A 22,427-nucleotide genomic window follows, 5' to 3' on the forward strand; every position below is an offset into this window, starting at 1 on the left:
GTTCACGACAGTCTCTTTTTAACAAGGTGAAGGATATGAAGTACCATAAAAGAAAAAAACTACTTAGGACTGCTTTTCCTGAGGTTAAAATCATTCTTGGCAAATAAATTTTTTTTTATGATTTGTCAAGCCCTTGGTTTATGATACGAATTACAGATTAATAACAATATTTCAAAATTACACTAAGTAAAAATGGATGGCTATGCATCTCCTTTTATTTCATTAGCTAATCTGACAAAAATGCTTATTTAATAATGAATCCATTACATTTAAGAAAATCATACCGATATCATGAACATCAGTAACCTTTGCATATCAATAAGATAATCTTTGAGTAACTTCTGGTCATCCCAATGTACCATTGTCATCAAAAAGGTACAGTATAACCTTGATAACAAAGTTCCTTACCAATTAAACCAGCAATATTAACAGCTAGTTTGTACGAAGATGAATTTAGAAAAATTGGAAAATTAACTGCCCTTACGGGGGAAATCTAACCCACATCCTCTCACTCAATGGGCGAGTGCCTAGTGGTTCTCGACCTTTGAAAGCATGCTGCTCGGTTGATATTTTTTTTGTAAGTAGAAAGCCCAGTCATGCACATGACTGATGAAAAATAAATGGGAAAAAATTAAAGTCATTCACTGTCAGCCTGGTTTGACTGATAGCACGGCGGTTGAGAAACACTGCCCGAGACCACTAGACTGTCTTTCACACGGAGCATAACCCTGGTCTATCCCCAAGGGCAATTTACAACAGAGTGAGTTGTACCAGAAGTGTGAGAGTGTGTACCTAATAGTCTGAGTGTAGTGTCTAATTTTCTAGTACTGCCATCTATATTTCAAAACCGAAGCGTAATGATTGAATGTTTGTACCATTGTGGGACTGTTTCTCTGTGGCGAGACTTTAACAGGGAGATCGGCTTGCATTCTTTCCTTGAAGTTGGGAGACACACGATATCAACTTCAGCCGACCACAACTGTGGCGACAGTGGGACTTGAACTCGGGTCCTCACGATGAGAGTCATCACTGTGACCACTCGATCAACACAGTGGCTTTTATACCACTAGACTGCAAAGGCAACCAATATGTCAATCTTTTCTTACAGCTCTTGTACTCCGAACAGGACCATACATAGACAATCTGACCTAATTCTGACAGTCTATGTATGGTCCTGTTCAGAGCACGAAAGCTCTAAAGAAAGTTTGAGACATTCATTGCTCTGTAGCATAGGGCGCTCACCCAGCAAGTGAGATGGCATGGGCTCAATTCCCTGCAAGAGCGGTTGAATTTTCTCTTTCTTAAATTCATTTTCGCATCAGTCAACTATTAAAAACCTTAATAATTAAATCTGTACTGGTTTATAAAAACAAGCATTGACTGTATCTGGAAAGAGGATTGAAAATTTTGTGCATCTCTGCCTTGAGACATGCAGAGTCTATTAACTCCTCAATATAGCCATTTATTATTTGTACATTCCTCCATTCAAAACATAATTTTGACATTTAATAAGCATTTACCCTCAATACTTTTCCGGTAATGAATCTCTCACAATGATTGCACTTCACGCCAAACTGTTTTTGATAGTCCTTCTCGCAATATGGAACTCCGTCACTGAAAAAAAAAAGTTCGAAGGAAATGAAACGAACACTAACATGGAAAGAAACTTGCACGATATGTTGAACTGTTTCAAATCACCAGGAAACATTTCATTTTGGTGGGGATAAGAAAAATGGCTTGACAGCCAGTGTCACTTCATCCCCTCCACAGTTATATTTGCAAGATGACCGGTATACTGGATGACCATACGTCCCATTCAGTCTGGGTGTCCCAGTTTCTTTGTTTTTTGGCCAGATGACGTTTTGTAAGGATGATTTTTTATTTGAGTACACTAATGACATAATATTTATTGTTCAGTGGTAAGTGACAACTTAGCATTAATTGGTGATGGCCAGCACAATTTCACGTTCATCCAAAAGGGAAAAATTCCTTACAACTATACTTTTTGATAATCAAAAACCCTTTTTATTTTTGTCTGTATAAAAATCCTGGTCTGCACGAAAATCTCCCCAATTCTTTTTCTACAAAGTATGCAATAAATTGAACCCTGTACGATAGGATATGTCACTCGAAATATTGGCAAAGACATCAAGTCATAATAAAGCAAGAGTTATTTTGAGAGCATAATGAGCACAAGTCATTTTGGAAGGTAACAAATGTTAATAACGCAGCAAACTTTCCCTCACCATTCCATGTACTCGCCATGGAGCACAGCCTCACAAGTCGAACACTTGAAGCACCAAATATGCCATTCCTTGTCAAGAGCGATGAGAGCCTGGCCTTCTTTTAGCTCTTCATTACACCCAGCGCAGACTTTAGAAAGAAAATTTTTTTTTAACAATATTGACCAATACAATTTCTCCACATTGAAATGTGCTTAGCTAGAACAGTCAATATAACATTTGAATAAAATCAACACCCCACCTTTGTGTCCAGAGCCATTCTGAGAAGAGTAACACAATTCAGAAACCTGGATCTCGCCACAGATGTTATCCTCGGGAGATTGGGGAGAAACTATTGGAATCTGAATGCACTTACTACAAAGGCACTCTTTACCATTGTACGTGACTTTTTCGCCAGAGGGGAATGGTTGCCTGTTGAGAAAGAAAAACAGAAAATGTTAAAAATCATGCATAGACACACACTAATGAAATTCATACTGAATGGCAAATAAATGAAATCAACAGGTGTTATAATATTGAATAAATAAATCACTTCTAAGCAAAAAAAAACCTCAGGAACTTTGTGCATTTTTTACTTTAGCCTATTCAATTAAATATTATGCTTTTACATTCACAAAAACACATCATTGTGTAATGTCTGGTAAAAGATATTCATAGCACAAGTTTTCGACTTGATGCAGAGAAGGTTACCGTCTTAGTCAGTTTTTCTTGTTTTCTTAAAATTTGTTTTTGTCGACATCTTTTGTGCATGAAGCTCAGTTAAGGTTCAGGAAAGGGCCTAAAATTAATGGGAAAATAAATTAAGCATCAGTCAAAAGTTTCCTTAAGAAAACAAGCTCTTTTAGAGAGAAAGTCGAAACACGTTTTTCAGACTTTTACTAGGTTTGGTGCCATTTTGGAATTTTTTAAATTTTCTTTTCCTTCAGACATTCATAGCAAATAGAAAATTTTATGTGCCAATGCCAAACTTTTAGACACTGTGGTGACATAGAATTTGTCAAGCTTTGGATCAGGTTATCATCTGCTTCCATCCCGAGACATGGCTAAAGCTCTTCCAATTGTAGGCATCTGCATGACCTAAAGAACAACAGCTGTAAATTATCGAGAAACATTTGTACTAGCGATGGGATGAACAGTGATTTGGCCAAATAATAATATTCCGCAGTCAAATATCAATTTTCTTAAAATTCATCACAGTTATGTATAAGAGATTGGTGTCTTTATTAAAAACACCAATTATATATTATTCATTATTATATAAAAAAACTGGTAATTGAAAGATTGTTATTGCAATGATACTAACAATCAAATTTAACGATATATTGTATTTTAATACAACTTAAAGAATCAATTTTTTTAACACTTGTTACAATTTTGAATCTAATTAAGGAAAAATGTCAACCAAAATTTACTCTCAACTGATAATGCACCAAAATTATAAGACATTTTCTCATTTTTTCTCTCAAGATGTTCTTTGCTCCTTTTGTTAGCTCGGCACATATCTTTGTCTATGTACATTCTCGGTTAGTGAACCTCAAAATATGGAACATAGACAGCAGCACTACCAAGAACATGAGACACAGATCTAACAACACAAATACATTAGAGTACTCACGGAACACATCCTGACATGTACCGAGTCATTAGAAATTCCTCAGAGGAATGTGTACCTGAAAACTCATGCAATATACCACAGGGGTGGCCAACCTTTTTTCAAAACCTACCAAAAACATGACTATGTTGGGCATAGGAGACTGAGGGGTAGAATCCTTGCCCCCCCTCCCCACCAAATAAAATTTATAAGATATCGGGGCCACCTTGTCCTGTGCATAAAGGCTGTCATTCTTCTGTTTTAATTGTCCTATTAGTAACCCAAAATGAACAAAAAAAAAATTGATATACAATGGAGTGGCTGCTCTAGAGAGTGATGATACAGCAAGGTTCTACTATACAGAGTTCGGAGAGAACATTAAACCAAGTATGATATTAGATCTATTTTCAGAAAATCCTGAACATTGTAATGCAAAATAGTTCCAATAGTAAGAATTTGTGTGTCTATATTTTGTTACAGGAAAAACATGGTTCTTTAAAAGGGAAAAATCTGACCTGCAAGCAGCACAAGTGAAGCACTTCTGGTGATAAGTGTTCCCGAGCGCGGAGACCACCTCACCTTCCACGTACAGCCCGCATTTCACACACTTGGTACCAAAAAGCCTTTGGTAATCCTTCGAACAATAATAACGTCCATCATTGACGAAAAATCCACTCTGGGCCAGCGACAATGTGCATTCTGTTAACACAAACAAATAAAAGTTAGAGTAACATCTGTACAACAGAATCTTTAATGACAAACAAATTGATACTTATAAATACAACTTTATCAAAATTAACGAACTCACCCGCACATTTGAAACAATCCAAGTGGAAATATTTCTCCTGCACTCTAAGGGCATTTCCGGAACATTTCTTCTTGCAAACTTCACATAAAACTTTTCCTTTAAAGAGAAAAGAACAAATCAATTTAAAAAAGAAAAACAATCAAAATATAATGTGATGAATGAGAGGTAGAGGCCACATATCTTGTGTCATCTATACACACACACACATATATATATATATATATTCCTTCTTATTAAATAGAAACAATTTAAAATAAAACCCGATTTTAAATGCATCTGATTTTTATTCAGAATCCTCAGTGATATTTTGGCAGATTAATTTAAGCGAGTATTAGTATCTTTCCAGTTTATCAAAGAAACTTCCGCATCTAACATAACAGAAGGCTGTGGATGTTTACATAACCAGACTGTGTACGAGTGCAAAAGGGAACAGTGGAACTACGAGGGGGATACCTAAAAACAACCATGATTTCTTTTATAAATTTGTTTTCAATTTTACAAATATTCTTCAATTGCGTTGAAAGTACTCTCCGTTAGAGCTAATCAGGATCTAATTTTTGGCCGGACAGTGGCAAAAAGTGGATAAAATAAAAAAAAATAAAAAAAAAAATATTAAAAGCAATATTTCATTAACGATATTGTACCAATTATCAAAACTACAATTTTCCAAAATCTGTTTTTTTTCCTATGTTTCTATTGATATCGTTGAAGTCAATCAATAAAATATTGATAATAACAATTACCGAAGCTTTTTATCTAAAATGGTGTGTATTTCGAACAAAACTGTTTAAGCATAGGTTTCTAACAAGCTCATTTCCCTTAACAATAATGAAAAAATACTACACATGCCAAAGAAATCTTTTCATTCTCAGTTGTCCTTTAGTGTGTAAACATGTTCAAAGTTTATGTTGAACGATTCTTATATGAATTGGCGAATTTAAATTTCGATTGCTGCGATTATCAACTTGAGCATTATGGAAAAGATCATTATACTACATAAAAACCAGAATGCAAAGTTTATAATTGCTTTACTCTCTTACATGCTTCCATCCTGGCTACACTAGTAATAGTACCATCAGGGTTTAAGCTACGGAGGCATTTTGCACAAAATGTGAAAGAAAATCTTAGAATGCGAAAGAAGTGGTAGCACTTTCGCAAAAATGCATACAGGAGGTACAGAACGAATAGACTTTCAACCATCAATCATTACATTAGCATTGTAACATTTTGCAAAAGCTTTTCTCCCCATTTTTGTTTTTTTATGAAGAATTTTTTTTATCTAGCTTAAACCCTGAGTACCATGCATATAAGTTTCCAGCATTTGGCTAATCCCGTTTTATAATCCTTGAAAATAGTCCTTATATCATCCATAGGCAGAGATACAGAAGAAGGGGGGGGGGCAAATAAAGCAGAGGCAGATGTCTTCAGCTGCGAATGAAGGTGATGAAGATTTCTTCTGCTGCAAATGAAGCCAAGATAGACATCTTCAGCTGAAATCTGTAGCAAAGGAAGATAGCTTCAGCTGCGAATAGAGCGGAGTCAGACAGATCCAGGGCGGATATATGTCATGGGGAATAGACATATCGCGTAGTTGCATCAGATGATCCTGTTGTATTTTCCCATATCATTGGGCTCTTGGGAGGGGTGATCGCACTCCCTCTGGATCAACGCTTGCCCGTGGTGCCCCCCCCCCCCCAATATCTGTAAACAGGGTTAGAGGCCATTATCACACTGATTAGAATTTATAGTCTTATGATGTTCAATGTGCACTGATATTGAAGCTAAGGGTACAACAAGATCTATATAATATCCTAATCTCTGTTAGTTGCGCTGGGATTTTTGCCATGGGGCCAGATCTATAGTGAATTTATATAGTGAAAAACCAAGAAAAAAATGAGAATCGTCTCTGGTCCCAGGACTGGAACCCCGTCAGCCTTATCACTGTGAGGGACCCCAGGGGAAGTGTGGTTTTCTGAGAACCCCCTACTTGGCTGTAAGTTCACGCTCATCAATTGATTGTGGCCATTCCCAACAGCAAGACATCACACCCTATCGAATCGATAGATCTCATAATAATGGTTACCATTAAAGAGCTTCATCTATGGCTTGTTAAATTATAAAATATCTCGAACTGAATAAAATTTGTCCACGAATAAAATACGTAACAAGGAGGTTTATTTACTTTTACTTTGAAAAGTTTTCTAGGCCTACATGATAAGCCGGGAGATTAATCAAAAAAAAGACAAACAGCAAATAAACAACTTACCCATTTTCTATTAATATTTACCCAACGCTGTTATTAATTGTCCGGTTTTAATAATCATTAATAATATTAATGAATGGCGTTTTTTGCGCACTATTTCTTTTCTTTCTTTTGTAAACAGCTGCCTTAGTTACAGGAGGGACACCACACCTCGCGACCCGAAACCGATTCCTGATAACCAATCAGATTCCGTCCTTGATGATGATGATGGAAGGGACCTTGCGCATGATATTCAAATTTTCATCAAGTTGATCAAATTTTCAAGGTGGGGGAAAAAATTAATAATCACATAATCGATACATGTCCGATGAAACATATTTGTCTTTTGTTTCTGTATATCTTTTCAGTTGTTTTTGGTAGATATTTTATCGGAGAAATTGTTGTTGTTGCTTTTTTTTTGCGCCAGGCTATACCTTGACATGATAGACTATCTGACCATATTTTGCTAAAAACAGTACGGAAATCGGCCTTCCAAACATGGGAAATAGCAAAGTTATCGCCAAAGACATGGCCTCCGAAAGGGTGGGGCTAAGAGGATTTTAAACTTTTTTTTGTTTTTCATGCTATAATTTAACTATAAAATAGTCCGTGAAGAATCTGACTTCGGGTCCACAATTGGTTTTCTGTGGTTCCCAACTTTGAGGTGAAACTGAGAGTTGTAGGCCTGTCACCTCAGAGAGCAACAACGATACAAATATTCAATCAGCGTACTTCACTCATAGTTAGATAGATGGCAGCACTTGGAGGGGGTGACAGTGCTCATGATGAATATAATTAGGCCTATTTATTTAACATATTTGCACAAGAACGAAAAATGCGTTGGCGTCGATCACACCACATGGCGAACTCAACGGTCGAAGAAAGTTGTGTCGACAGAGAGAAAAACTTTTCCCTTTTTCCCTTGTTCTCATCGGTTAGCACCCGTGTTGCCATCTCTCGGGTTTTTATTTAACTGTGGACTCCTCAGTACCGTAGATTTCAGTCTCGATTGGAGAATTGAACTTTCCTCCCATGGGCGGAGATAGACATGAAAGTCTGGGGGGATGGTGATGATGTCAGTGCATATATACGCATATACATTAGATCAGTAGGCTCCACCTTTGACGCTGGGGGGCGTATCTTCGCCCATGTTTCCTCCCGCTATACAGCGCCGTCTCAAGACCATCATGGGCCCCCGGGCCAAGTGATTTTTGCGAGGCCCACCTGGTAAATTCTCGAAAATTTCAACGAAATCTCATTTTGTGAGGCCCTTCCTTGGCTTGAGGCCCCCGGGCCGTGCCCGGGTGGGCCCATGCGTTAAGACGGCACTGCCGCTACACAAGTTGTAGTTTCAGTGATCGTCGTCACTGGTTGAGGGTTTTCTGGTATTAGCACATATTCTTGCAGCAAAAATGCTAGCTTCAGTCGCTCTATGGACACCGTTTCAGGTTTGCCTTTTATCAAGAGCATGAAGGGCGTCCGCTGCATCACTTTTGAAATGGGTCATCATAGATGCACTCGAGTGAAGGCTTCACGGCATCTCTGCGTATAAACACGTAATTCGATGTCTGAAGTGTCGGATGAATGAAGAAGGCCTTCCCCTTCGATATAGAACGTAGAGATTTCGATACCGTTCGACGTCGTCTACCGATGTCGTTCTAAAAATGGCATACATTTGTCTGTACAGTTCGACGTAGCGAATCCGACGTCGAACTATATCTGATCCGAGCAAATTGCAGCTTTGACTGTCGCACCCGCATGTGACTCCTCGGGTGAAAAGAGGAACGGGAGGCCTTACCGTTCGGAGGTGCGGGAAGTGACAAGAAGGGCGGTATTGGGTGTCGGCGGGTCAAATGACTTCTTGCGTGGTCGGGAGTGGCACGCCGATTGGGCCCTCGTCGCGAGGCCTTCCATGTTTTCCTTGATGAGGCGTGGTGTTCCCATCCTGTGGCAGACTCTCTCTCGTGTCCGCGGTGGAGGTTCTTGGGGGTGGTCGTGGGTCTCCTTCGCGGGGCGTGTTGGGGTGCTGTGGACCGCGCCGGCGGGCCTTGTCGGGGCTGAGGGGGGGGTCGTGCCTGCGGTGCTGTCCTGGCTTAGTCGAGCGGTGATGTGCCTGGGATTGGGGGTTTGGGTGTGGGGGAGTGGTTGTGCTGCTTTGGGGATTGACGGGATGTTGGTCCGAACCGGGTGTGCTTTCCCGGTCGGCTTGCCGGTTTGAGTTTTTCCCGGCACTCCCACAATCTCACGATCAATGAGCTTATATTGCAAAAGCAACAGAGCCTGGGTGTGCTCGGTTCTATGCTATACTATATCTGACTCGATACCGTTCGACGTAAAAATGGCATACATTTACCGACGCAGTTCGACCTAGTAAATCCAACGTTGAACTATATCTGACAAGATACCGTTCGACGTCGTTTACCAATGTCGTTCTACGTAAAAATGACATATATTGGTCTGTATAGTTCGACGTAGCGAATCCGACGTCGAACTATATCTGACTCGATAGCGTTCGACGAAAAAAATATCATACATTTGTCGACGTAGTTTGACGTTTACGATTACGTTATCTATTATTTACGTTCAGGGGCGTAGCCAGAAATTTCGTTCGCGGGGACCACTTTCATTTCGGGGGGGGGGAACCAAAGTGATAGAACAATAGAATAGGCAATCTTTTTCCCTTTTTGATGTGAGCACACAAGCTTGCTTAGCCCTAAATGTTTTGTAACTGTGTTTAAAAATCTTAAATAAAGGAAATTTGAAAAATTTGAATTTTAATTTTTTCGGTCATTTTCTTACATTTCAGGGGGGACCCGACTCCCCCAAGTCCCCCCATCGCTACGCCCTTGTTTACGTTATTATAATATAAAATATGTCGACACAGTTCTATTTCGAGAAGTCGGCCCTTTCTTCATCCTGCGGCACACTTGACTTAGTAGAAAAATAATTTTTTATTATGATTTAGTCACAGAATTGTTTTAAAAAATATTCACTATAATTGGTTACAGAGAGAAAATAAATTAATATTTAAAAACTCAGACATTCTGCTATTAATTTAATTTAACGTTAAATCCGAGTAAGTTAGGTTTAAATATCTTCTTGTAAAATTTATTATTTGTAATAGATTTCTGTATTCCATAGTATCAAATGAAATGCAGAAAAGACTGCTTTCCACAAATATAATAGCGTATGCTAAATAACAAGGACAGAAATATTTCTATATGCCTTTTTTTTGTGCAATTCTTGATAATTCTTCCATTAAGTGATAACAGAAATGAACCATGACCAATATTTTAACTATTGTTTTCTCTCAATTGCTCAATTTTACACATACTTCTCTAATTTGAAAATAAAAAATTAAATAAATTCTTCGCACTTAAGTACTCAGATACTGTATAATCAATATCTGTGGCTTAACTTCTTTAAAAAATTAATCTGATAATTTCCTTAAAAAATTTTAATGGCACAACTACAATTCTTACCTAGCACACTAGTTGAAAAACTCTGATGCATAAGTAAAGTTCTAGTGAAGTTCAGAATTCAGTTTATGAATACTAGTACTACTAACACTTATGTGCTCTGAATGTAAAAAATAGAACTTTACTGTTACAAAAGGTAAATGTAACAATAGTGAGCCAGTTCAAAATATTCAATCAGTTGTTTTTGATATTAAGTAATTATTTTGTATAATAATTTGTTTTATTATAATTCAAACTCGTTTGTTATTGTTACTAGATCAAATTTTGACTGCTAAGAATTATATAAATAAAATAATATTTACAGCCCATGTACCAGTAAGGGGCCACACAGATATTCAATGAAAACAATGTAATATATGTAATAGGCTTGACAAAACTGTGAAAAAGAAACATCACTGAAAAATATAATAAGTGGAATAGGTCTCTGCCATAATTTAAAATGAAAATTTGACTTTCTTGCATTCACAGGAGATTTTTTTTATCCACAGAATAAACAAGGTGCTGCTCTTCCAATTTGAACTGAGGAAATAATGCAATATCTGGACGTATTATGTAAACACATAATTTTGTACATGAACAAAACGCCTATTATTTCCTGTGTTGTCAATCTCAAACTTTATAAGCATTACAACGATATCCGGGTTCGGGTTGCCGATATGAGAGAGGGTTTTAAGAACCCTAGATATATCGGAATTGTCGTTGTGAGGAGAGTTAAAAAACATGCAAGCAATGGATTCTTTAAAATAACTGTAGTCAGCATCATTCAACAATGAGGAGCTATATTATGACTTACAAAAAACGTTTTTTATTCACGTCAAGCGGCGTTGGGTGAGTGATCAGGGTCTTCAGGCAATACCACACTAGAAATATCTCTAGTGTGGTGTTGCTCCAGGCCCCCATCCCCACTTGGAGGTCTTACTTGAGAGAGAAAATCTTTTTTCTGTTTTTATACATTTTCCATTGACAAAGGCGTAGCGAGGGGGAAAAGACTTTAGGGTCTGGTCCCCCCGAAATGTGAGGAAATGACCGAAAAAAGGGGAAAAGATGGCCAAATCTATTGTTCTATCACTTTGGTCTCCCCTCCGAAATGAAAGTGGTCTCCTCCAAACGAAATTTCTGGCACCGCCCCTGGCCATTAACATAGATCAGATCAAAAAGTCAGTGAACAAACTAATGAGGCAGATCGATAACTTGAAGTGAAAAAAAGATTTCGAAATATCTACCTCTCGGAAAAAAGGAAAAAAAACGATTCATTTCTATGTTTCTTTAATTTAGATTGGTTCCTTTTATAAGTCTCCACAGGAAGTCGCCATATTTGTTGACTTGTATGTCCCTCAAGAAAGAGAGAAACATCACGTGATCCAGAAATTCGTCGTAATAAACACCATCGATCAGACGTCAACGCAATTAATCACAATCGTGCTGGAATTTCATCAAACGTCGCATAAAAAAAATCAATAAATTTTATTGTTTTGAAAATTTTATGCATTTTTTACTGATTCCAAATTAAGTCTTTATTAAATTTTAAACGCAACCTTAATTTGATTAAATTCAATAAAAATTAGAATCGCGTTAAAAAAATTATTCGTATCTATTTATATTCATTTATGCTATAAATAGAAATTGTTTTTGTTTTCTGATATTTGTCAGCAGATGACGATGATGGTGATCGATCGATGAATCCCACCAACCGCGACCGCCGGCCAAACACGATAACAAGCGGAAAATGGACACCTTGTTGCTCAGTTGTGAAATCGAACAAGTGTTTTTTTACATATTCATAAGTATATATTTTAATTGACGAAACTGTTGATATGACTCTATTGATCGATTAATTAATTGATAATCTAGTTATTAATTATATTGATCGGATTAATTAATAATCGGGGAGAGATTAATCGTAAGAACGTCCATATCGTGAGTGAATTCTGATTGTGTCTCGTTGATGTTGTGAAATTGTAAAATGTGACACCATTTGTTGTTGATCTCCCATTTTTTTGTCCGTAGGTTGTGCCAAAGAGACATTCATCGTCGCCATTTGAATCGAGGTGAGTTTGTTTTATTACAAGTGGTTTCCTCATTTTCGGTTTGTAAAGCCCCACAAAAATCCGACGCTGGGTATCTCAATAATGGGGGGGGGGGGGCGCCCGGAAAAGTGATGATCTGGGGCAGTGCTGTCTTAATGCATGGGGGGTCTACCCGGGCACTGCCGGGGGAGGGGGATGCTCAAGCACAGAGAGGGCCCCTAAAGAGAATAATGAGATCAAGCATACAAATTTGGAAGCAATCAAGCAAGTCAGGTGGGAGCATTGGCGTATTTCGGGGGGGGGGGGTGTCAAGTTCGAATGGGTGGCTGATATAGTCGTCAACGTTTGTTATAGCGACAATTAATATTACCGGTAGGATAAATCCCAAATGTTTCCATGGAATGACTATCGCATATGTTGTGTTTTTGATTTAAAAACTCTCCGTTTTCGATGGAGAGGGTTGTTATATCGAGCACTGACTGTATGAGGAAGAAGTGGCCAAGGAAGCTAGTACGAGGGAAAGAAGGGGGACAAATTGGCATGGCACCAATCCCCAGAGTAAGAATAATATAGAGAGTGCGTGAGGGGTTACAATGTGAAGCAAAGATCCGGAGTCACGTGACTCCGGTCAAAAGGCTGGTCAGGGAATCTCGCTTTCAATGCTTTCCTTATAGCTATTCGTATGACGATCTACACGTGCTGTCTTATTTTTGATTAGAATGGCCAACACTTGCGCAGCTTTCGGATGTTCTGAACGGTTTAGGAAAGGGGGGACCAGTATCCTTTCACAAGGGAATACTTTTTTGCTGATTCCCCTTCTTATAAATTAAAAATTAGAATATTAAATTAATGATTCAATGGATTTCTGACGTAGTCTCAGTTTTTAATGATTCCATTTTGGATTTAATTCAATTAAAGTTCCAAGTTTTGGTAAAATTCAAATGTCATGAATCATTATTAAATGTTTTAATAGAATTTTTGGCTATAAATGATTGAAGTAATGAGTTTTATTAACTTTTAACTGAAATATAGCTAGATAATTTAATTATTACTGCTCCTTTTGAAATATTTCAGAATTTAATTTAATGAATCGGGAATTCAAGAAACAGAAGCTTGTGACTTTAGCTCATGAACGTTTGAGTTAGATTTAAAAAAAACCTTATGGTTAACATGGTTACATAGCTAAAAATTTTATTTTTGATGGATCAGGACACACTTTTGGATACATTTTCTGCAGGGTTTGAAAAATTTTGGGGAACAAAAATTCAGGCACCATCCTGATTTCTGAGCATTTTCATTATCCAAATTCATTTATTCTACTGCAAATAATTTTCTTGCTGCAGTTCTGCATACAACTCGAGGTTCAGATACAATTATGCAGAAGTGGGTGTTTGTGAGTGAACAATTATTCCCTTATTGTTTGGTCAATTTTATTGATTAAATGCATAGTTTAACATGCATCTGAAATGTATATTTAGATATAATGCAAGGATATACATACAGGATATACATACATGTTTAAGTTAGATATTTTAATGTTGTGGAAAAATTAAATTCAATTTTGCCCACAAAACCCACCTAGGCTGGGTTTTTTTACAACCCTGATTGTCATGCCTTCTGTGTTTAACGTGGTGATGAAATATCAGGACATAATTTCGAAGGACCTTGATCTGACATTTTCTAATGGTAGGCCAACCTTGGGAAAAGAGGGAGTGGGCAACATCATTTTTTATTTGTCTTACCTGTGACGAAATAAGCCCTTTTTCTTAGAATTCTTGAACAAACCCTGGCTCATTAAGTCAAATGCTTTGCAGTAAATGTAACTGTGCCATGAGGTTGGTCCAGAAAAAAAACTTTCCGATGGTTTCGTTTGGGAATGCACAGTTATGAGTTGTAGAGCTCAGAAGTCAGTTAGGCATGGGTCGTGGTTCGTTTGCAGCAAGTTGAATCTCCATGAGATTTGGCTGCTATCCTATTCCATTGTGCAAGGTAAAAGCTCCTGTAGGATAGTAGAGGAGTACTTTTTTTTCATCTCGCACCTTGGCCGACTGGCAGCAATTCATCCATAAAATGATTCTAAATCACATTGAGCTCAAGTCGGAAAAAATAGGCGGCACAGAGAAGATGGTAGAGATAGATTAATCAAAGTTTGAGAAGAGGAAATCCAATAGAGGTCATAGGGCGGAGGGGTAGTGGGCTTTTGGTGGCAAAGAGATAGGTGCTCAAGGAAGATGTTTCTGGTAGCCGTTCACACGATAGGTCTGCAGATATTCTCATAGGGGGTCATTGAGACATTTATAGAGAAGGGTACAACAATTTATTCAGATTGTTGGAAAGCTCATCATCATCTAGGGCAGTGGTTCCCAACCGGGGGTATGTGGGAGGCTGTTAGGGGGTACGCGAAAAGAAAATGGTAATGGCGGCCACCCATCTTAAAAAAGAACAAAATAATTACAAAAGATTAAAAATAATTTTAAAAAGTAGGTAGAGGTTTTTATTAATATTGTCAGTTGTAATATATTGACTTTCCCTATCAATAAAATCTTCTATAACTGAGAGGCTGCGTCCGCTGGAAGGATCGGCCTTTCCTCCTCCTGCCGTCCCCAACCTATGATCCAGATTTGCGCACTCTTTCCTCTCGGCGGATTTTTCTTCGCCTTTTTAAATTTAATTGTTGACGCATGCCGTGCATGGGCGGAGATAAGAGAGGTGTGATGCCCCCCGCCTCAAAGGTTCAGTTGACTGATCTAATGTACATATGTATATGGAATTAACATCGTGCCCCCCCCCCCCCCAGCAATAATGAACTTGCCCCCCCCCCCAGACTTCCAAGTCTATCTCCTATCTCCGCCTATGATGCCAGGCTGTGCATAAAAATGAATAGGAATTAATTAATTCTTGTTGTGGGTGTTTGTATTGAGGCGTGTGCGTGTTATTCCTATAATTTTTTACGTCAACTTTTCTATCAAGCACCTACTACTCACGTAATTTACGCTATGGATCAGTGGCTAAAAACTGGATCGGTGCGGAAGTTGACTGAAACACCAAAATGAAGTACTGTGCACGTGTGAACGTGAAAACATATTTTGAATTTGCCAAAAGTGATTGTCAAAATTACTGAGGCCTCCTACTACATTAGCTGCCGTACTGCTGCTTCATTGTCGATTCCAGAAAAGGAGAAATTGATAGAGCTCACATCAGATACCACTCTGAAGATTCTCTTCAATGGTGGAATGATGAACCTAGTCAGTTTTTGTTCTTGCCGCGGTCAAATACATTGAACTTTCTAAAAAAGCCATAATGTTTTTATTGCCGTTTGTTAGCACGAAGCTATTTGAACAGGCGTTTTCTTCGTATACTTACATAAAAAATAAATATAGAAGCAAATTGAATGCAGCTCCAGATATGAGTTTGTATTAATCCTCTTTTTAGCCAAATTTTTCAAAACTTCGTAATTCAATACACTCCCAAATATCATATATATATTTTTTCAATCTTTGTGTTAATTTTTTTGATTACTTCAAAAATAGAAAACTATATAATGAAAAAATAGATCATTTAATTTAATTTTCAACATATACTTATTTTAGAAAAGTTTTCGGAATCTGCAATGGGTAAAACAGATTGGGTGGGGGGAGATGCCCGGAGGATTCGGGGTCGGAGTACGCGGAAAGGAACTGAGTTAGCTGGGGCTACGCGAGCTGAAAAAGGTTGGGAACCCCTGATCTAGGGGATAAATACTATAACCATCTGAAAGTGAACCATATTGTGGAGTTTGTTGACTCCATAACAGGATGTCATACAAACACTAATGAGAGTGCTTGGCAACACGTCAAGGCTTTGCTACTACTTCACCAAACACCAACTCTGGCGGAAGGGAAAATATCTTATCTATATCCTCCCTTGGGTTCAAACCTGGGACCATGACAACAACCTTCACGATGGTAGACGAGCATCTTACCACCATGCCACTCGGGCACAGGCTTTGCTACTGGAATATAGTAGGCAGAGGGATTTCAAATTTTATTTGGCTATGTTGTTGTTCTGGCTGTCTTGCAAAGAAAAAAAAAATATTGATCTTTTCAGTGCCTTTTTGGAGATAATTAGGGATATAAAATAGGAAGATTACAAATATATGGGAAGATATACAAAGGAATATGAATATCAATATTGTATGGACCGAATGTCAATAGCTTGTGTGTGGATCAAAAAGATGAGAAAACTACTATGAAACTCTTAAAATAAAGAGAGACATAAAACACAACCTTCTCGCACGGACACGCTTATTAGACTGACTTTTACAGAAGTATATACAATATTTACAAAAAAAAAAGAAAAAAAGAGAGAGAACAAAGACCCAGACAAAGGTAGGCTACTCTTCCATCTCTGGGGTGACATACAAATATCTTAGTGATCTATATATAGCAATGTGTAGAAATATATCGACATATAGGACTGGGTGAATGTCTGGGTCAACTGGGCTGGCCACTTAGCAAAAAAGCCAGAAGTGGCAAACTTCGGGCTTTGGCAGTAATATATCCACAGGTTTGTCACCTAGCCACTACGCAGTAGTCACCATTTTGCATTGCGAAAACCATCACACAGACTCTGCCTCTAAAGGGGGACAAAGATTTCTTCCAAAAAAGAAAAAAATAATTTTAAATTAACACATAGTATAAGAATGCATTATTTTTTTTCACTATTTTAATGTAATACAAGGCCACAATAGGCAAAATGCCCAACGAGGTGGCTGAGAAAAAGATGCCCATAACAAGTATGGATGTCATATATTACTAAAATTACTATTTGTCCTGGGCTAGAGCCCTGCCAGCTCCACCCTTGGGGGGGGGGAAGCATGGATAGAGTATGACAATGCAATAAAATCATTAGAAAGCATACTGTTTGCAAGTAAGTGCAGTTTTGAGGTGTAGTTTTTTGTGGTTTACGGAAAATTCACCACCATGCAATTCACCGCTAAGAAAATTCACAGCGAGAAAAATTCACCGACAACAGTTCGATGAGAGTCAGAAAACGAGGAAGTGAGCGAGGGAGTAAGCAATTGAGTTACTGAGTCAGTGATCAAGGGATTGAGTGAGCGAGCGAGCTACTGAGTGAATGACCGACCTACTGAATATGTGAGTGAGCTACTGAGTGGATGATATGGCCTTGGTATCAGCTACTCTGTCGTCTGCATGCTCCGGTTTGAAGGGAAGCAAAAGAAAACACACAGAGAGAAAGAGAGAGCGAGTGAAGAGAACATCGGCAAAACGCACACAACGCTTTTGACTCCTCCAGAAGCAGTGGGCCAATCACGCCCGATGTAAAGCACTGTCGTGAGGCGTATTGCGCTCTGTAGGAAAACAGTCGTGCTGCTTTTCTTATCAGTGAGTGGACGGCGTGTCGCGCTGGGCGAATTGCTTTGCGCGCAGCACAGTAAATCTGCTTTTAGGAAAACCCAGCTTTATTCTTCAACAACCCGCGTGTATATCAATACAGTACAGTGTACAAAGTAGTAAAACTAGTTTTTCAAGGTCGCGCGATCATGATACACGGTAAAAAAAAAGAAAGGGAAAAAAAAGTTGGGGAGGTTTTTCTCTCTACTTTTTTCTTCTTAGAACTAGGAAAGAAATTTTCTAGTCTACAAAATTTTTATACGCATCCTTTTTCAAAATTCTGATATTTGCCGCGTTATAACACGTCAATGACATCTCTGAATCATATAAACGGTATATATGATGCAACATGTAACGAACAACAAAAATTGAGCTCTGAAAACATGCATAAATAAATTTGCTTATCGTAACAGAATAAATTCAAATATTGTGGCCTATTATAATCAAAGTGAACCTCCAGAGGAAATAATAATAATAGCCACAGGAGAAAAAAAAAACCATGCAAAGGAAAACTCCGTGGAACTAACACCACCTGCTTACAGATAGAAGGAAAGCTCTAGAAGAGAAAGGAAAAGGTAACCCAGTGTGCTAATGAAAGACCAGTGAAAAAAAGTGGAACTATCACCGAATGATTTGTTCATTTACTATGTCATGAGAATAGTAAAACGATTGACAAATCTCAGGTGCACCTGCAAATAACAATAAAAAAATCGTTATTTGCACTTAAAATTTTGTATGTTGTTGTCATTAAATTGGAACGTAGAAGTTTCTGAATTCATGTCTGTGTATATAATGACAGCCAGAGCCGCAACTAGATGCTTGGTCAAATGGGGCCAAGTACATATTTTGGCATCCCCTTGTAATATTGAAGGAGAGATGCAAGGATGAAATTTATGTCCTCTCTAGTCCGGTGCTGTGCACTAGATCGCCTGCTGCCATGTTGTTGCTGCCTTGATAACAGCATAAGGGTTTCAGTGTCAAATCGAAAAAAAGAAAATAGTGCTTGGCTCCGAAGAACTTTGAACTTTGGCTGTTGCCTATATTTTCTATGAATTTTTCAAACATTACTAGTTTAAGTTTTCAGACACATTTTTTCATCTATACGTTAAAGAAACAAGCTATGTTGCTCATAGGCGGAGATAAACTTGAAATTCTGGGGGGGGGGCATGATGAGATGTCAATTCATGTATACAGTAGTTCAGTCAGCTTTACCTTTGACACTGCCCCCTCCCCCATGCCTCCTATATCTCTGCCCATGATGTTTCTTTAATCTAGGTTCCGCGTCTTATGTGTGGTCATGCTGCACAGCAGATATCACTTCCTTATGGAGAGAGAAATGGGTTTGAAATGACTGGCAGCATAAAGGTGGAGTGAAAAAAAATGGTATAACCAATGATGAGAGAAAGAAAAAGTTATAGTGATGATGACATATCATGAGGGTTGTTTTTCTCTTCTTGTTAGGAAAAGATGTTATCTATCACCAGAGAGCACTTGGATGCAGTTGTTGCTGTCATTCTTAGGGCACCCGGTCTATTTATACTGGATTACTGGTGGCAGTATGAGCGGAAGAAGTCTATTCCCAAAGCTCTAGACATAACTGAGATCACGAACGCTTTAGTCACTAATTTATGTAAGTATTTTTGTCTTTCTTTACGTAATTTGGTTATAATGAATGTTTTATGTATATATGTGTGTGATGAGTTCTTTTTTCCTTTTCGTGTCGTTCTTTTACAGTTGTTTTCTTTGGGCTCCTGCTCCTTTTACTTCCCCTGCCTCATGTGAAGTCGTTGCACAACCACTTCCTGTGTGCTTGCCTAATGGTGGTCAGTCACCTCCTGTCACTTAACTATGTCACTGCTGGTGAGGACGGCGAGTCTCTGACAATGGCAAAGATGTTCAGCTTGAGCTACTACCAGAGGCAGCTCACCCTCATAGCATTCCACATCATCAACAGCAACATCATCCCATACCTTGTCGAAGGAGTGTGGAAGCACTTCCCGCTTCTGCTCTGCTGTTACACACTGCCAATCATCTCCCACATGGGCGGCCTCCCCTTCAAGACCCTGCACCTCATCCACAACTGCGCTTGTGCTGTTGTCGTCAGCAGTGTCAGCATATACTTCACGTGCAAGATGCCGAAAATGTATGATTTCCTGTGGGTGACTTACAATGATGCAGTGCTGACTGTTAACGCATCGGGACTCCTGTTCCTGTTGATGGGACTGTTTAACAAGCTGTTCGTTCCCAGTCAGTTCGCTGTGTTCTGGCTTATACAGTTCGGCGTAAAGCTTGTGAGGGTGAGGTATGAGTACGAGGCGGTGAACTCGTGGTACCTGTTGGTCTTGACCGCAGTCAGCTATGTCTGTAATAGTCCAGTTAGCGTGCTGGCCACCTCTGTCACTGTATCCTACGTTTCCTGTTTCGTCTTGAATGGAACCAGGGCATTTCTCCTTGGAGAGCTGGACTTCCTGGGTAACCCGATGCATAACGGTTGGACTGAGGGCCTCTCCCTGATACTCCTCGCAGTACAGACAGGCGTGGCTGAGACAGAGATGCCGCACAGGGTTGCAGTGATGATGATAATACTGTTCATCGTGCTGTCATCACTTCTCCAGTCGACTTTTGAGATAGCTGAGCCGATAGTGCTAGCACTGAGTGCTTCTAGAAACCGCAGCATCTTCAGGCACTTGCGCACTCTCAGCGTTTGTCTGGTGCTGTTGATTTTCCCCCTATACCTGACATGGAAGCTGATACAGATCTTTCCTGGCACATTCATAGATTTCTGGATGATGGTCGCTCTGTCGAGCTGCATGCTTACCTCAGTCCATGTCATTGACCTTCTGGTTGTCCACTGCTTGTTTGTGTACGACTCTGTTCAGGAAGAGATCTGGGAGAATCTCGATGATATCGTCTACTACACTCGGGCGATAACCAAGATCCTGGAGTTCTTTGTGGCTGTCGTTGTCGTTGGGATGGGGCTGTGGGTCCTGGTCTCAGCGCAATGGAACCATGTACATGCTTCGATCTTGACAGTGCACTGTTACTTCAACGTGTGGCAGCGGCTGCGAACAGGCTGGAAGAGTTTCCTGCTGAGGCGGGAGGCCGCGCAGAAGGTTGACTGTCTGCCTGCTGCAACGGGCGAGCAGCTCCAACAGCTTGACGACGTTTGCAGCATCTGCTACTCATCAATGAATGTCGCCTGCATCACCCGATGTCGCCACTACTTCCACAGGAACTGTCTGCGCAAGTGGCTGTATGTCCAGGATAAATGTCCGCTGTGTCACGACAAGATCAGTATCATGGGCCCTCCAGCTACTCCTCTGTGAAGAGTCTCCAGGAGTAGATGAAGAGCTGCTGCGGCAACAGCAGTGAAGTGGAGACTAATTGTGATATGGAGAAAAATATACATGTTTACCATGTTCTTGTCCCATTTTTTTTTTGTTTCCAGAAGATTTTATCGTGTATCATCCTCATCATCATTCGTGGACGACAAAAATTTGTGAGTATTCATTTCTTTAATATATATATATATATATATGGATGTATATGTTGTGAGATTCTTCCATGTTGTTATCGCTGTTGTGATTTTTTGTGTGGTTGTTAACGCCGGGGACGACCCGTCGCCATGTGGAAAATAAAATGTTTTTATTCATGGAGGTGATATAATGATGGTTATCTCTGTTGATTTGAACACGTCTTCTGTATGATGACTGTCGATTAATTTAGGCTCAGCCAGACCATCATCTGGCTCTAACAAATACACTGGGAATGGTATACTATATATATATATCAGGGTTTATGCTGAATAAAAAATTCCTTTAGCAAAAAAAGCAAAAATGGAGGAAAAAGCTGTAGCAAAATGCTACAATGCTAATGATTTATTGTTGGATGTCTTCTCATTTCGTACCTCCTGTACGCATTTTAAGAATGCGAAAGAAATAGTAGCCACTAAGATTTTCTTTCGCATTTTGCGAAAAATGCGACAGTAGCTTAAAAACTGATATATATATACACACATACATTGACTATATTTTCTTTGCTTTCCCCCCCCCCAGAAAAAGTTAAAATGACGGGCCTGAACCCACCCTTGGATAGTTCCTTCCAAAGCGAGAAAAAAGTGGCCAGAAGAAACTAGTTTGTCTTTGATAAGTTGTTATATACAGTGAAAACCTGTGTATAACGATACTGCGTATAATAGTAAACTTGCGTATATTAATATTTTCTTTCGTCCCAGTGGAATTTGTATTCAATAGGAAATAGCACAAATGCTCAAACTGTCTATAACAGTATTTTTTCTAGGTTCCTACAATATCGTTATAGACAGGTTTCACTGTAGGTTATAATTTATGCTTTAAATATGTGCTTCACAGAGCTCTTAGGCAGGGGTCTGTTTGGCCAAAATTTGGGTCTGTTTTTCAGACCCTTCACAAAATACAAATTTATGAAACCATAAATTTGGCATTTTGTTTCTTTTGTGATAACAAGATTATTTCACTTCCCGCAAAAATAAGGGAAATTTTCCCAAAAATAAGACCCTATAAATAAAGTCTGGACAGACCCTTGCCTTAGTGATGTACTCTGTATGTTCTTCTCGCGAGAAGGGGGGAAGCACGCCTCCGTGGACTCTCTAGGGCTACAATTAAT

The 22,427-nt window shown here is 38.9% G+C and overlaps 2 protein-coding genes across 6 annotated transcripts in view; one reads left to right on the top strand and one right to left on the bottom strand.

Annotated features, from left to right (window-relative positions):
• Positions 1–7,076, bottom strand: part of LOC149067961 (actin-binding LIM protein 1-like) — a 32,133-nt gene extending 25,057 nt beyond the window's left edge. For 2 of the 3 annotated variants that reach the window (XM_089252290.1, XM_089252291.1), the window contains exons 1-6: positions 6,909–7,076; positions 4,643–4,738; positions 4,350–4,533; positions 2,485–2,654; positions 2,247–2,373; positions 1,521–1,614 (exon numbers count right to left, since the gene is read on the bottom strand). In XM_089252290.1, the coding sequence (XP_089108416.1) occupies positions 1,521–1,614; positions 2,247–2,373; positions 2,485–2,654; positions 4,350–4,533; positions 4,643–4,738; positions 6,909–6,912 (675 nt within the window). In that variant the 5' untranslated portion in view covers positions 6,913–7,076. The remainder of the gene's footprint in view (positions 1–1,520; positions 1,615–2,246; positions 2,374–2,484; positions 2,655–4,349; positions 4,534–4,642; positions 4,739–6,908) is intronic. The other variant, XM_089252292.1, reaches the window with a different exon arrangement.
• A 4,945-nt stretch (positions 7,077–12,021) lies between these two features.
• LOC149067963 (RING finger protein 145-like) lies at positions 12,022–21,439 on the top strand. Of its 3 annotated transcripts, none has more exons than XM_089252177.1 (4): positions 12,060–12,147; positions 12,371–12,411; positions 19,245–19,413; positions 19,518–21,439. In XM_089252177.1, exons 3-4 carry the CDS (start codon positions 19,251–19,253, stop codon positions 21,107–21,109), a joined length of 1,755 nt encoding a protein of 584 aa, XP_089108303.1. In that variant the 5' UTR covers positions 12,060–12,147; positions 12,371–12,411; positions 19,245–19,250; the 3' UTR covers positions 21,110–21,439. The 3 variants fall into 3 exon arrangements, with proteins under 3 accessions (XP_089108301.1, XP_089108303.1, XP_089108302.1); XM_089252176.1 differs by having other exon boundaries at positions 12,075–12,280; XM_089252175.1 differs by having other exon boundaries at positions 12,022–12,411.
• Positions 21,440–22,427: the final 988 nt, after the last annotated feature.

This window comes from Pholcus phalangioides, unplaced genomic scaffold (assembly GCF_987345545.1).
Source record: "Pholcus phalangioides strain wild (caught in Gottingen) unplaced genomic scaffold, Ppha-v1.0 ptg000028l_1, whole genome shotgun sequence".
NCBI classification, from domain to species: Eukaryota; Metazoa; Arthropoda; class Arachnida; order Araneae; family Pholcidae; genus Pholcus; species Pholcus phalangioides.

What these genes read in the sequence shown, in the direction of transcription:
- LOC149067963 (XM_089252175.1), top strand. Translation starts at nt 19,251, where the DNA reads ATGTTATCTATCACCAGAGAGCACTTGGATGCAGTTGTTGCTGTCATT. An exon ending in CGCTTTAGTCACTAATTTAT is followed by an intron (nt 19,414 to 19,517) that starts GTAAGTATTTTT and finishes GTTCTTTTACAG; the next exon opens with TTGTTTTCTTTGGGCTCCTG.